This window comes from Rhinichthys klamathensis, unplaced genomic scaffold, assembly GCF_029890125.1.
Source record: "Rhinichthys klamathensis goyatoka isolate OS25496 unplaced genomic scaffold, OSU_Roscu_1.1 h1tg000040l_1, whole genome shotgun sequence".
In the NCBI taxonomy this organism is placed as follows: domain Eukaryota; kingdom Metazoa; phylum Chordata; class Actinopteri; order Cypriniformes; family Leuciscidae; genus Rhinichthys; species Rhinichthys klamathensis.
The window spans coordinates 15,150,001-15,165,853 of NW_026606587.1; the positions used below are offsets into that span (position 1 = coordinate 15,150,001).

At 41.1% G+C, this 15,853-nt stretch overlaps 1 protein-coding gene across 1 annotated transcript in view; it reads right to left on the reverse strand.

The window, feature by feature from the left end:
- Window positions 1-15,853, reverse strand: part of gabrd (gamma-aminobutyric acid type A receptor subunit delta) — a 32,776-nt gene that overhangs the window by 3,702 nt on the left and 13,221 nt on the right. Inside the window, exons 3-7 of the mRNA XM_056246943.1 lie at window positions 13,518-13,585; window positions 11,898-12,118; window positions 9,714-9,796; window positions 1,848-1,985; window positions 1,162-1,317 (exon numbers count right to left, since the gene is read on the reverse strand). Coding sequence (XP_056102918.1) covers window positions 1,162-1,317; window positions 1,848-1,985; window positions 9,714-9,796; window positions 11,898-12,118; window positions 13,518-13,585 — 666 coding nt within the window. The remainder of the gene's footprint in view (window positions 1-1,161; window positions 1,318-1,847; window positions 1,986-9,713; window positions 9,797-11,897; window positions 12,119-13,517; window positions 13,586-15,853) is intronic.

Genomic DNA, 15,853 nt, shown 5'->3' on the forward strand with positions numbered 1-15,853 from the left:
AATTGCGAGATATAAAGTCAGAATTGAACAGAAAGTCAGAATTGCGTTATAAAGTCAGAATTGCGTTATTGCAAGATAGAAAGTCAGAATTGCGAGATATAAAGTCAGAATTGAACAGAAAGTCAGAATTGCGAGATATAAAGTCAGAACTGCGATATAAAGTCAGAATTGCGATATAAAGTCAGAATTGCGATATAAAGTCAGAATTGTGAGATATAAAGTCAGAATTGTGTGATATAAAGTCAGAATTGCGTTATTGCGAGATAGAAAGTCAGAATTGCGATATAAAGTCAGAATTGCGTTATTGCAAGATATAAAGTCAGAATTGCGAGATATAAAGTCAGAACTGCGAGATATAAAGTCAGAATTGAACAGAAAGTCAGAATTGCGTGATATAAAGTCAGAATTGCGTGATATAAAGTCAGAATTGAACAGAAAGTCAGAATTGCGTTATAAAGTCAGAATTGCGTTATTGTGAGATAGAAAGTCAGAATTGCGAGATAGAAAGTCAGAATTGAACAGAAAGTCAGAATTGCGTGATATAAAGTCAGAATTGCGTTATTGCAAGATATAAAGTCAGAATTGCGAGATATAAAGTCAGAATTGAACAGAAAGTCAGAATTGCAAGATATAAAGTCAGAACTCCGATATAAAGTCAGAATTGTGAGATATAAAGTCAGAATTGCGAGATTTAAAGTCAGAACTGCGATATAAAGTCAGAATTGCGAGATATAAAGTCAGAATTGAACAGAAAGTCCGAATTGCGATATACAGCAAAGTCAGAATTGTGAGATAAAAAGTCAGAATTGCGAGAAATAAACTCAAAACTCACTTTTTTTCTGAAATGCATGTCTATATCTTGCAATTCTGACTTTATATCTTGCAATTCTGACTTAATAGCAATTGCGACATTATATTACGCAATTCTGAGATAAAATGTCAGAATTGTGAAATAAAAAGTCGCAATTACCTTTTAGATTTTTTATTCTGTGGCGGAAACAAGCTTCCATACATTATTAAAGACCCGATATTGTCATTAAATGAACATTCTATTAATGTTACAGGAAAAACGTCTGTGTAACATTAAGAGAACCTTGCCAGAAGGATAGCTAGAGTATTGAGAACGGTCTCTGTTAGACGAGTTAACACTGAAACACTGACCTAAAGACACTCTTGCCGGCACAGCTGATTGGCTGATCCAGAATGAAACCCATGACATGGCAACCAGTAGGATGGAGGGCATGTAGGACTGGATGATGTAAACTCCTCGGTTTCTTCTTAGTTCGAATCGTAAGCTGAGACGTGGAAATCTCCCCGCTGTTTCAAGAATGACAATACTTGTCTTTAAAATATGTGATAGTAAACAAAACTGATTAAAACCATTGAAATGACAACAACTGTTGCCACAGCATTAGCAGATAATATACTGGTGAAACTCAAAAAATTAGAATATCGTGCAAAAGTTAATTTATTTCAATAATTCAACGTAAAAGGTGAAACTAATATATTATATAGACTCATTGCATGCAAAGTGAGATATTTCAAGCCTTTATTTGTTATAATTGTGATGATTATGGCTTACAGCTTATGAAAAACACAAATTCAAAATTAGAATATTGTGAAAAGGTTTTCATAAACTGTAAGCCATAATCATCACAATTATAACAAATAAAGGCTTGAAAATATCTCACTTTGCATGTAATGAGTCTATATAATATATTAGTTTCACCTTTTACGTTGAATTATTAAAATAAATGAACTTTTGCACGATATTCAAATTTTTCGAGTTTCACCTGTATTGGTAGAGTTCAGTTAAATCAGATATATCAGACGATGAAAAGCCTCACCGGATTTAAAGTTCAACAGCTCCGTGACAAAGCGATAATCAGTGATGGTGAACTGGGACAGCTCCAGTTTGTCCAGTCCATGGATGAGTGTTTGACTCTCTGACCAGTGATACACAATGTCTTCTGAAGAGTATCCGTCTGCAAACCCAACAACAGGAGACAAAACACATCTCAGTTTGCACATGACACTTCAATTGGTCTTTTAAACTTGCTGTTCTAAATATGTTATTATGTTTCATATGAGAACAGGATAGAAAGGAATATGTAAGAAATCACTAGAAAACGTCTCGGGTTATGACTATAACCCTTGTTCCCTGAGAAGGGAACGAGACACTGCGTCGAGAATCGACTCTTTGGGGACGCTCCCTCAGCGTGCGCCTCTGAAGTAAAAATGAAACTAATCCAATCCTGATTGGCGTTGCGTCCTGACGTAACATGTGACGGCATAACCGGAAGTATAAAAGTGACACTGACGCACACACATACCAGCCTCGCGATGAAGCAAGACGCTCTAAGGCCTCAAGGGGCGTGGCAGAACGACGCAGTGTCTCGTTCCCTTCTCAGGGAACAAGGGTTATAGTCATAACCCGAGACGTTCCCTTTCGAGGGAACTCTACACTGCGTCGAGAATCGACTCTTTGGGGAACGAGTGCCCACTAGGCCACACACCGAATTAGCCTGTCCCGGAGTGAAACTGTTTCAGGCACTCAGCAAGGACTAAGTACATGTGCGCCAGGCGTACTGGGAAGGTGAAGACTGTAGAACCGAATAAAAGTGTGTGGAGTAGCCCAGCCGGCTGCCTCACAGATCTCCTGCAGGGGCACTCCCGAAAGGAGGGCCCTAGAGGAAGCCATACCTCTAGTAGAATGAGCCCTAATAGCTAAAGGTGAAGGCATATCGCGCACCCTGTAAGCTGAAGTAATCGCCTGAACGATCCAATTACTAATCGTTTGCTTTGATGCCGGGAGCCCCTTATTAGGTGACCCAAAACACACCAATAATTGGTCCGACCTTCTCCAAGAAGAGGACCTCTCGAGGTACACGCTCAAGCCTCTGACAGGGCAGAGCAAATGGAGCTTCTCTTCTTCTGCCGACACATGAGGAGGCGGATGAAATGCATGAAGGACTGTAGATCGAGCCGTATTAGTTGGTACTTTAGGCACGTAGCCCGGACTCGGGTGCAAAAAGGCCTTCACTCTGCCAGGGGCAAACTCCAAGCAAGCTGGTGTCACTGCCAGGGCTTGGAGATCTCCCACCCTCTTAAGTGAGGTAATAGCTAAGAGAAATACCATTTTTAGCGTTAAATCCTTAGGCGAAGCCGACTCTAAAGGATCGAAGGGGGCCAGGGATAACCCTTCAAGAACTATAGCCAGGTCCCAGGCAGGAACCCTAGACCTGGTTGCCGGTCTCATCCTCCAAGTACCACGGAGAAAACGAATGACCAAATGGTGCCTCCCCAGAGGCCCATCACTTACAGGTGCGTGGAAAGCCGCAATGGCAGCCACGTACACCTTAAGCGTGGAAGGGGAGAGACCCGCAGAGAAACGATCTTGAAGAAATTCCAGAACTGAAGCCACCGGGCAGTTGACTGGATCTAACTCATGTTCTCTACACCAAGTGACAAACACATTCCACTTAAGGCCATATAATCTCCTAGTAGATGGAGCCCTAGAGCTAAGTATGGTTTCAACCACCCCGGCTGATAGACCAGCATTTAGGTACTGAACCCCCTCAGAGGCCAGACCCACAGCTTCCACAGCTCCGGGCGAGGGTGGAAGATTGTGCCCTCCGCCTGAGACAACAGATCCCTCCTCAGAGGAATCTGCCATGACGGAGCTATCAGGAGTGATATTAGGTCTGAAAACCACACTCGGGTCGGCCACATTGGGGCAACCAGAAGTAGACTGATGCCCTCTTGACGAACCCTCTCCAGGACTCCCGGGAGCAGAGCGATCGGGGGAAATGCGTACAGGCGAAGCCTCGGCCAGGCCTGTACCATGGCATCCAACCCCAGTGGGGCTGGATGTGAGAGGGACATCCAAAGTGGGCAGTGGGACGTCTCTCGAGACGCGAATAGATCCACTTCCATAGGTCCGAACCTCTCCCATATCACCTTCACCACATCTGGATGAAGTCTCCATTCCCCGGGCCTCAGCCCCTGCCTCGACAGGATGTCTGCTCCCTGATTCTGAACCCCCGGAATATACATTGCTCTGATGGAGCGTATTTTCCCTTGGGACCAAAGAATAATCTGATGCGCCAGTCTGCACAGAGGGCGCGATCTGACTCCCCCTTGTCGGTTCAGATAGGCTACCACTGACGTATTGTCTGATCGTACTAGGACATGGTAACCTTTGATGTCTGGGAGGAAGCTCCTCAAAGCCCTGAACACAGCCATCATTTCTAGACAGTTTATGTGCCAAGATAAATGATGGTCCTGCCACAGACCCCTGGCAAAGAGGCCGTCCATGACCGCGCCCCAGCCAGAAAGGGATGCGTCTGTCGAAACGATTTTTCGGCTACATGACGCTCCCAACACTGGCCCTTGGGACAGGAACCAAGGTTTCTTCCATATCTGAAGAGAACGAAGGCATCTGCGCGTTACTCTGATCATACGAAATGGATTCCCCTTGGGAGAAAACCCCTTGGCTTTTAGCCACCACTGAAGAGGCCTCATATGTAGAAGGCCCAAAGGAATGATGTTGGATGCCGCTGCCATGAGGCCCAGCATTCTTTGGAATTGCTTTACAGTGATGGCCTGACCTAGCTTTACTCTTGAAACCATAGATAGGATGGACTGGACACGTGCGGGACACATGTGTGCCGGCATCGTAACCGAATTCCATACCACACCCAGGAACGTTGTTTACTGAGCTGGTGCCAACACGCTCTTTTTCGTGTTGAGTCTCAACCCCAATTTCTGAATGTGGCCAAGGATGACAACTCGATGCCGAACCGCCATTTCTCGAGACTGAGCCAGTATAAGCCAGTCATCGATGTAATTCAGTATACGAATACCCTGGAGTCTGAGAGGAGCCAGAGCTGCATCCATACACTTCGTGAACGTGCGGGGAGAGAGTGCTAGGCCGAACGGAAGAACCCGATATTGATATGCTTCGCCCCCGAAAGCAACCTTAGGTACCTCCTGTGACATGGAAGGATGGAGACATGAAAATAGGCGTCCTTTAGGTCTATTGTGACAAACCAGTCCTCGGACCTGATTTGATTCACGATGATGGGAATCGTCAACATCTTGAACCTGAATCTCCTCAGAGACCGATTCAAGTGTCTCAGATCCAAAATCGGCCTGAGCCCGTCATCCTTCTTTGGAACTATAAAGTATCGGCTGTAAAACCCTGACTCTCTGTCTGGTAGGGGAACACTTTTTATGGCCCCTTTGACCAGAAGAGCCTGTACTTCCTGTTCCATAACCCGAGCCTGTTCTGGAACCACTGTAGTCGGCACCACCCCTGCAAACCTGGGAGGTGGGTGACCGAACTGCAGTCTGTATCCTTTTTCTATTATATTCAGGACCCATATAGAAATATTTGGAAGAAGATGCCACTTTTCCAAAAAATTTACTAAGGGAACCAGCCTCTCGAGGCTGGCCTCGGGTGTCTCTCGAGCATTGTTCTCGACTTTCTAAAGCAGCGAACTGGCAGGAAGCAGACGAGAACGATTTTTCGACCATAGGTGGCGCTCTTTTGCAAGCTCTTGGGACGAACGCCACGGTGTGCGTTCGCTGGAAATTGATGCGACCCGAAGCGTCAGTGACGGCGGGACGACATCTTTTTCCAAAGGGCTCCGCTGGGAAAACAACCTCGGTTGCCTCACAGCGGGGGGGGGGGGCAGCCCTCGGAGGACCTATTAACTTGGCTAGGACCTCTTCCCTGAAGCCCTCTTAGCCTGAATGACGGCCCTCAGGTAGCCCTTCTGGCCAGAGGATTTAGAATGTGTCCCTACATGGTTTGCTGGGCAGCGCCGGGGTTTTAAGCGAGGATGCCGCTTCGGGAGAAAGATAGCTCGCTAAAGCTTCCTCCACCCGCGGCATCCTGCCATAGCCCGCCTCACTCGCACCCACAACGTTACTATAATCACACGAAGTGCTGTGCGATATACGAGACGAGTGAGGCTTTTTCCCAGGATCTCGTGGAGATCTGGGAAAAAAGGCAAACCCCGGCGCTGAGGTTGTGAGCGGTGCTGCAGAAATCTCTCGTCTAATTTACTCTGACGAGTTTCATCCTGCTTATCTTGTGGCCAACTGATGTTGAGTTTGGCCACCGCACGCGTCACAACCTCCACCAACTCCTCATAAGCGGAAACATGAGCTGGCGAGTGTGACTCATGATCCGCGCTCCCGATGCTGAGCACATCCACTTCCTCGGAAGCGGATAGCTCAAGCACCGGGCACTCGTCACGGGCAGAAGAAGCCGCAGCGCGGGCTTCTGCACCGTGAGCTAGTGTCAGAGAATCTGCAGATGATGAACGAGAAAGTGCCTCAGCAGTCTCGTTCTCATCTGCGAGATCCTTTTGCGATCCCCATGATCTAAGCCTCCGCGCCGCCTCAACGGACGCGGGACCTGAACCACAAGGATCGCGAGCTTGACCATCTTTAGAGAAAATAGCCAAGCGGGAGCGCAGCACTCTTAATGGGAGTGCTTCACAATGTTCACAGGCAACTCCCTCAAGAGCTGCCTGTGCGTGCTGTGCTCCCAAACAATTTACACACAATGAATGTGTGTCCCCACCCGTAATAAATCTGGGGCAGGGGTGCACACATTTTGTAAATTGCTCACTCGCCATAATAACACTTTCACTCATGACAAACAACAGTAAATAGGACAGACAGTTTCAACATAGAGCGCTTGCTGAAGAGCGATAGCTGGTATGTGTGTGCGTCAGTGTCACTTTTATACTTCCGGTTATGCCGTCACATGTTACGTCAGGACGCAACGCCAATCAGGATTGGATTAGTTTCATTTTTACTTCAGAGGCGCACGCTAAGGGAGCGTCCCCAAAGAGTCGATTCTCGACGCAGTGTAGAGTTCCCTCGAAAGGGAACAGAATTTTAGTTAGTCAAAAGTATGATTATCATGGTTTGTTTTTGCACAGAGGGATATGTTTTGCAGTTGTGGACAGTGGCATGATCATTTAGCTCATGTTTCATAAAGTTAACATGTAATTTAACGTGTGGGACAGTATAAGGCAGGCGGAGATGAGGATCTACTGTAAGTGCAGATAAAGGCACACTATGTAATTTTTCGCCACTAGAGGTCGTTTATTCAAAACAAAGGCGTAGCTTGATGACGCCTTGATTTCGCTGAATCATGGGAGTTGTTGTCTTCGGACTCGGGCAGAAATCCTCTAATCCTAATCCAATATGTGTGTGTGGGGAAACGCAGCACTGTTTTATCATATTAAAGGGATAGTTCACCCCAAAATGAAAAGTTCCAACCCCGTAAGACTTTCGTTCATCTTTGGAACACAAATTAAGATATTTTTGATTAAATCTGAGAGTACAGATTACACATAGTGTAACAGCGCAGCGCTTCTGTGTTGCACGTCACACGCATCATCACACACATGACCAGCGTCGGCCAATAGTGAGCCTCCGTGTGACGTACGACACAGAAGCGCTGCGCTGTTACACTACGTGAACTCACTCGAGGCCCACAGAGAAGGAAACGAATAGTGGAATAAAGTCGTTATTTTTGTTTGTTTTTTGCGCACAAAAAGTATTCTCGTCGCTTGATAAACTTAAGGTTGAGCCACTGTAGTCACTCGGACTATTTTAACGATGTCTTTCATAACTTTTCTGGGCCGGCCAGTTTCAATCCCTTAGAAGCCTATGGAGGAGTGATCCAGCTCTCAGATTTAATCACAAATATCTTAATTTGTGTTCCAAAGATGAACGAAAGTCTTACGGGGTTGAACAACATGAGGGAGAGTAATTACTGACAGAGTTTACATTTTGGGGTGAACTAACTAACCCTTTAGATACATTTAAGTGTGATGAAACTCGTTTTCTGTTGATGAATGTATCCAAACAGTTGCTCACCTGTCTAATAAAACATCATATATTAAAGCGTCTTTGTTAGTTCCTTGGTTTCTACAAAATAAAACCTTAAATTGAGGGTAACGCGGGTATGACGTCACTGATAAAACTGCTTATTTCTCTGGATTTAAACTTGGGTTGCCATTTTGTCAACTTCAGAAAAGAAAAATGCGGGACAATCGTGGTTCTTTACCAGAAATAAGGCACACTCAAAATATTTGTAGGCTACTGTAGCCTATCACACAGTATATGTCATTTAGGTCCGTATGTGTTTAAAAGGTTCTCAGACATAAACACATTTGTTTTGCTTAAACTATTTCTGTACAATTTAATTCTAAAACTAATTTTAAGGTCACACAAAAAGGTCACATTACACACAAACCATATTTCAAAATAATAGCATTGATCTGAAATAGAAAGCTTTTGTAACATTATACATGCACTACATTTGATAGAAATTAAAGAAAGTAATACCCTACTTTTATTCAGCAAGGACGCATTAAAGTAGCCTAATCAAAAGTGACAGTAAAGAAATTTCAGATAAATCTACTTTGAACCTTCTATTCATCAAAGAATCCTGCCTTCTTTTAACATTAATAATCAGAAATGTTTATTGGGCAGCAAATCACGTCAGCATATTATTCCCTCAGGAAGAGTTCATGTTTTCTGGCGTGGCTGGATGTCGGACTCATGAAAAATAATCACGTTGTTTAAATTCACCAAAACTGATTTGCCGAAATCAAAACCCGGTCGGACACCCGAGGGATTTGCCGTTAGCGCGAGTCCGGATCGAACCGGGAGCGACGTCAGACAGCAGAGGATTCTGTTCGCAACAAACAATGATTTGTCCCAAAAGAATAATTAATTCTCAATTTAGAGTTTCTTATTGGTATGGTCTGATGAGCGTGAGTGTGGGCTGTGTGTGGGATGATGACGGTGTCGTGATCATTCTCAAGTGTCGTGTTGCTGTTGTATCAGTCAGTGGTTAGATCAGCGTAGCAGTCTATTTAATCGGGACAAGGGAGGTCCCGTACGGGACAAATAAATTAGGCCCAAAATACGGGACGTCCCGGCTAATTCGGGACAGTTGGAAACCCTAATTTAAACATTCTTAGAAAAATCTGGAATAATGTAAGTACACAAATCAACAAAATTTATAACATCGTTCTAGTGGGTTTGGGATATTTTCATCCAAAAATCTTACATTTAATTTTTAATAAAACGAACAAAACAATACCAGTAACACAATGAGTATGGCAAACAAGCACGCGCAAACAAAAAAACCATTACAATAATCGACTACAGAGCACAAGAGGTAATGAGGATAACAAGACACACCTGGGAACAATCAGGGACTAATTAGTAATAAAACTACAAGGGAACTAATAAACAATGAAAAACAGGAAAAGAGGGATTTTATCATTGCTTTATACCAGGCTTTATGATTTAGGGACTATGTTGAAGTGTTGAAAAATCATTTCTTTTACACTATTTTTAATGTGTTTGAGGTATTTGAATAGTGAATATACTATTGTCCTTTTGAAAATCGTCCTTGTTCTCTTTCAATCGTCACTTATGTTATAGTATGTTTGTAAGTTGTATTGGCTGGGACTTTCGGGTTTCGATGATGTTCTGAATGAACTTTTTGTTAGACGCACATTTTCTTTCAAAACATGTTTATTTAACATAATTATGTAGCTCAATCTCAAAACTATTTAAGCCTTTAGTAATTGCTTTTATGACTATAAAAAATGTATACATCAGACGTATGAAGACGAGAGATGCCAGATATAGGTTTTCCCCTTACTCACAGCTTTCCAAGTCCAGCATGCACTCCTGTTCATCCATGGGGTATTTGGTGAGGTCCATGTCACATGCAACTGTAGATGTAATTCTGAAAGGAAAAACATCATGATACACATCTCAGATATGGAGCAGGCGAATAAAACACTCTGATCATCTGTTAAGAAGCTTGTAAAATGTATGCAATTAGTTCAGTGGTGGCCTTTATGTAATTACCGGTATATATTAAAGGGGTCATATAATGGTACATGCACTTGTACAAGTTGATTGTACTGAAATGTGTGTTGGCAGTGTCTGTACACAACCATCATATAATGATAAAAATCCATTCAGTGGTTTTGTTTTAATCTCCTTATATGTTTTCCCCTGCCTCAAATCGAGCCGTTCGAGCCTGTGACGTCACAAGCTCGCACGCCCCTCCCACGATTGTTGATTGACAGGAGCGTTTCAACACAGACCCGCCCTCGCTCATGAGGGAGCTGTCAATCATAGTCTGCGCGGCGCGGTCATTGTTGATATGCTGGAGCTCTGTCTATGAGCAGAATGGCGTCTAAGCGATTGTGGTGTTCTGTTCTTGGGTGTAATAACGAACACAGCAGTCATTTTAATGTTCCTAAATCCGAACTGCTGAAGACGCAGTGGCTGAGTTTGTTTTCGAAGGGAATATTCCCCACGAGCAACGTCAATGCTCTCATGTTTGTGCGAATCATTTCTCACCAGACTGCTTTATAAACGAGGATCAGTATAAAGCTGGATTTGCTAAGAAGCTGTTCATGAAAAAAGGATCGGTACCAGATATTTGTGTTCCTGCGGAATCTCCAGAAGAACGGAAGTGAGTGTAACGTTTTATTAAACTTTATATTAATATATTAATCCTTGTAAATCGCTAGCTGCACGCTTCACAATGAATGCGTCTAAGGTTTACACTCAGGGTACATTACGGCATGTTTTCTATGTATGACGTTCTCAATATAATTCATAATCCCACGTTTATACTGAATAACGCGTTATGGTTATTGTGTTATTGTGTTATAAACGGTGTATGCACAGAACAGAGGGGCGGAGGGAGCAAAGCTCATGATCATTTAAAGTCATATGCACTGAAACGGCGTGCTGAAAACAGAGCTGTTTTTGACCAGGTAAAATAAGTGTTTTCTTACAATACTAATGAGAATTTTTAATTAAAGTATATTACAAACTTTTAATTTAGACCCTAAAGAATCATATTAGCTTGTACAAAAATGGCATTATATGACCCCTTTAAGCACTAAGGTGGATAGGCAGACTTACTTTGAATAAAATAATGAACAGACCACTTTACTGTTGTAATTAGGGTTGGGAATCGAAAGGTCAGGAATCGGATACTTTTGGAATTTCGAACCCTCTTATGGATCCCTTTGTTCGCATTTTAAAATGACTTTAAACCATTCAAACGTGAGACGACTCGCGCGCTGTACACACATCCAAAGCACTCCCAGAAAGGGATTTTAATGTGATTTTAAATCGCATGTGTATCAGTATATTGGATCAGTGCGGCTCTTAAAGTGACAGCACTAATATCCCTGCTGCCGTCTCTATAATAACACTAATCTAACAGAAGACAAAGAGAAAAGTCCCTCGTTCTTGACTGAATAGCTTTTGTAACTATATTTGTAATGTATATTTTGTAAATATATTTTACATTTGATTACAAATTCTGTACCTGAATACCTAAAAATCTTAAAAAACGTTTATTTCAGTTGTATCTTTGTTCAGTTGTGTCTATTTGTTGCGATTGCTAATTTTTTATTTGTTCTTTTTTAATTACTGAGCGTTTACTTGTCTTTAATAATGCTTTACATGTATATTAGTCAGGCTAGTTGTTTTTCTATGGTGTTTTTAAACCACAGGCAAAGTGTTCTTTAGCCTGTTGATTTTTGTTCATGATATTCAGCTACAATTAAATGTTTTGCAGTAAGACTAAATCTGAATGATATCTGCGTGTTGTTTTTTTTACCTTATTGGAATCAAAATTAGGAAACGATACCCAACCCTAGTTGTGAACATAAACATTAGTGTTATGATTTGATTTCTTCCCCTTTACTGTAATCTGTCAACATTCTAGCTTTACTGTTTCACCCAAAGTCCTTCTACATTATTGCCAATACAAAAGCACAAATTCACGTGAAAGAGGTTTAAAACTCGTAGCCCACCGACTGCTGTAGAGAATGACTCCATCGGGCTGCAGGCGAATGAGTTTGTTCTCCACAGTAACGTCATGAAACCAGGCTGATTTGGCGTTCACGATGAATGTGTCTGGCACCCAGAGTTTGTCTACGAAGCGGCTGTCCAGGCCCAGAGTTTTGTTTGTGTGGTTGTAGGACAAGCGGTCATCTTTCCAACTCTGCCGCAGAAATATTGTCATGGTGTATTCCTGTAGACACAAATGCACACAAACAAAAAATCCGTGGTTTATGATGTTGAGAGTTATTGTTGTGTATTGTCCTTATTTAAAGACAGGTTTAATTTAAATCACTGATTTTAACATGAGTATGGTGTGTTCTTGTTCTTCATAAACCCCCCTTAAAAGTGGTAAATCAATAATTAATATAGATGATGATTCTAATTATTATTATAGCAAATATCAGGGCCAAGCAAACCAACTGCAGAAATAACCAATTAAAGAAATCTGTAGATGATTTTTGGGCGAAAATGGTTGAAAAGTCTAAAGATGGATTGACAAATCAACTTGATTTCCATATCTTTTTAACAGCATGATTTTAAGTTTGTTTTGTTTCGTAGACTTTTAATTTGGGACAGGTTCACATTTAAATCACGGGTACACATTTTTGTTTCAGTGATCACAGTAACTTGTGTGTCAGTCATAACTGTACTTGTCAACAAAAAATAATGGGTAACTTTAGTTTAGGGTCCAATTCTCACTATTAACCAGTTGCTTATTAGCATGCATATTACTAGGATATTGGCTGTTTATTAGTACTTATAAAGCACATATTAATGCCTTATTCTGCATGAACATATTCTACATCCTTTAATCCTAAAGTTAAAGTCACCAAAATTACATATTTAAATGTTTTTTCCTTGAAAAAAAAATCCTTCATGTCTTAAAACATCTTGAATGTAACTCGACACCCTTGCCTCATTTAGTATGCGCGGTTCTATGAATATGCAACTGAGCCCCGCCTCCACTCACTCACTCAGCTCAGAGATCCACTGGTTGACGATCACACGTTGATCTGATTGGTTACAAGGTCGTTTGTGACGTCAGAAACACCAGCGATTTCAAACCGTGTTTTTGAGACTGTCTTTGGTTCACTGCAGTTTTAAGGAGAAAATACTCAGCAATGCTGTCGACTTATGAACTTACACATGGTTTGTCTTAAAGCATATTAAAAACACCACATAGACACATAAACAACATTAAAAGCTGGATTTTCACCACAGGGGGACTTTAACAACTATCTTATTAACTATTAATAGGCAGTAATTAGGAGTTTATTGAGGCAAAAGCCGTAGTTAATAGTGAGAATCGGACCCTAAACTAAAGTGTGACCAAACAATGCATTTAATAAGAGGTGATTATATTTAGAATCATATATTGCACTGGACTCAATCCTACTGTTTATTTTATTTATTATTCTGGAACTGAATCCACTCTATATGGAAAAGAAAATACTTCTTAAAAGAAAAATATATATTCAAATGATACTTTTAGCAAATGCAAAACTGCAGATTAGTTACACTAATGGCAAAAATATTGAATAATCATACAAATTCAATACATGCGAAATAGTGTGATTTTCAAGCATTACCATGTTGGCTTCTGAGATATGGTCAATACTGGCTACTTCAATAGCCATGGCTACATTCACTGGGGGTCCTGTGAAGAGAAGAGAAATGATCAATCTACTCCTCATCTAAATCAGTCATTCGCAAACTTTTTGGTCACGGCCCTTTAAAAAAAGCTTTAAATCTTTTTTTTTTAAATGCACCCCTCCCCTTCACCGTATCTGACGCGAGCGACACAACGTATACGACACAACTAAATACAATAGAGCCCAGTTATAATCAGTGATTCTGCTTACACTGGATGCAGTGCGATGCAACACAACAAATCCCGACAGTAAACTGATTCACCGTCCACCGTATTTATGGGGTTCGTCTGACACAAAGGACAAATGGATCTGCAACAGTCGCTTTGTCACGTCCAGTGTAGTCCACTTAGGGCACTTATATATATATATATGGATAATTAATTACATATAATATTTCACATTTATTGTTCTGGTTTGACTGATGAGCTCATGAGAGTTCATGAATGATATTGCATAGAGTTTTGAATGATATTGCATAGGTTTTCTATTAAGTGCACTGTTAGATGTCAATTCTTATCATTATAATTATATAATTTCAAAAATAGCCACCAAAAACAAGGCTAACAGGCCATGTTGAGTACCATGGGTAACAGTATATGTTGTGAAGAGTCTGTCTGCTTTATAGACTACAAAACACAGCTTTACAAGTTACATCACTGTAAGACCGTAAAACTTGTTGAAGAGAAAATATCTGACCACAAAACTTGTTGAAGAGACAATATCTGACCACATGGTCTATTGAGACAAAGGACCTTGGCAAATGAACATTTGGCCTTGTAAGAACTGGTTGGAGACACTGTCTTGACCACATGGTCTATTGAAACAAAGGAACTTGCTGAAATAGCATTCGACCTCCCCCTCACGCAGTCTCACCTGATTTACATTTCACCCAGTAACAGCTGAAACTCACATAAGAATATATGTATGGTTTGATGTGAATGATTATCATTGAGTATTATGTTTGGTATCATTTGAAATGTCTCAGGAATGAGTGGTACAAATGTCTCATTCCAAATAAGTAAAACAAAAGGTAATAAGGTTTTTTAGAAGTTTAGAGAAACTGGCACCAAGAAAGGTAGCAAATGGCCTTTCTCCCCTACCCCCCAAATAAGGTGTAACCTGAATGCAAATTACCATTGAAAAGAAGTTCTGGCTATTTAATGGAAGGCAGCAAGGGATCGTGGCTTTTTCTGTATTGCAGATAGCCCGTGAGATGAGGGTCACCGAGACCCTTAGCTCATGTAGTCTATTTCTTAATATGTTGGGTTTGCATCTATTCTCTGTATTCCAGGGTATTTGATGTTTTGTATTGATGATATTTGAACTGATTATGAAATTGTTATAATACATTTACCTGACATAATAAATTGTTATATTTGATTATTCTAACAGACTTTGACTTTATTTTCATTGGAGTTAAAAGGAATAGTCAAACATTAACGTATACTTAATGATGCACAGATATCATTAAAACACTTTCATTCTATGGAGTCAGATGAAACGAGTTAATACATAAGACAAAAAGTATTGCATTTAATTAAATATCCCTTTGCCATTGGAAGAGACGGAACACGTTGAGACCTTCACCGCTAATTTGAATGCCGCCCTTGGATCGAATTAGCAGGCCTTACAAATTGGCGACCCCCGAGACGTGATCGCAACAGATGAATTCGCGAGCAACGTCTTTTCCAGCAAAGTATGGGGATTTTAAAAGCAGCATGAGGTTTGAACATCTTCACTTTCTTCTGCCGCTGGGGTAAGTCATTTTTTTCTTCCTCTTGTGAAGTGTTGAGTTGCATTGTTATGGGTAGCTATAGGAAATCCCTTTGTTTAGTCCAGAACTGAAATACGTGAGGACGTGATAAGCGACAGCGCAGATGAAGAATGAAAACCCTTGTTAATAGATTAAAGATATCCTTGTTTGACTAAGCAACAAAAAACGAAACCTAAAATCGGAATAACATCTTCTAAATGTTTTTCGTGTAACGTTACTTGATGAGGAGCTGTAAAACAGCCTAAAAGTTTTCAAAACAGCCGCATGTTTGTCGCCATTGTGGTATTGGCTTTGTTGAAACGAACTAGCAACAATAAGAGAATCGGAAAACAACAGAAAGAAAAATCTAAGTTTGTAAATGGAGAAAATCGGAGAACACGTGATTTTATAAATAAAAAGGCAGATCGATGCATTGTTTATAAAAAGCTAAATTTGGTAAAACATGATGATATTATTTACAGGCTAAAATCGGATCTCAAGGCTAAGCTAAATGTTATTG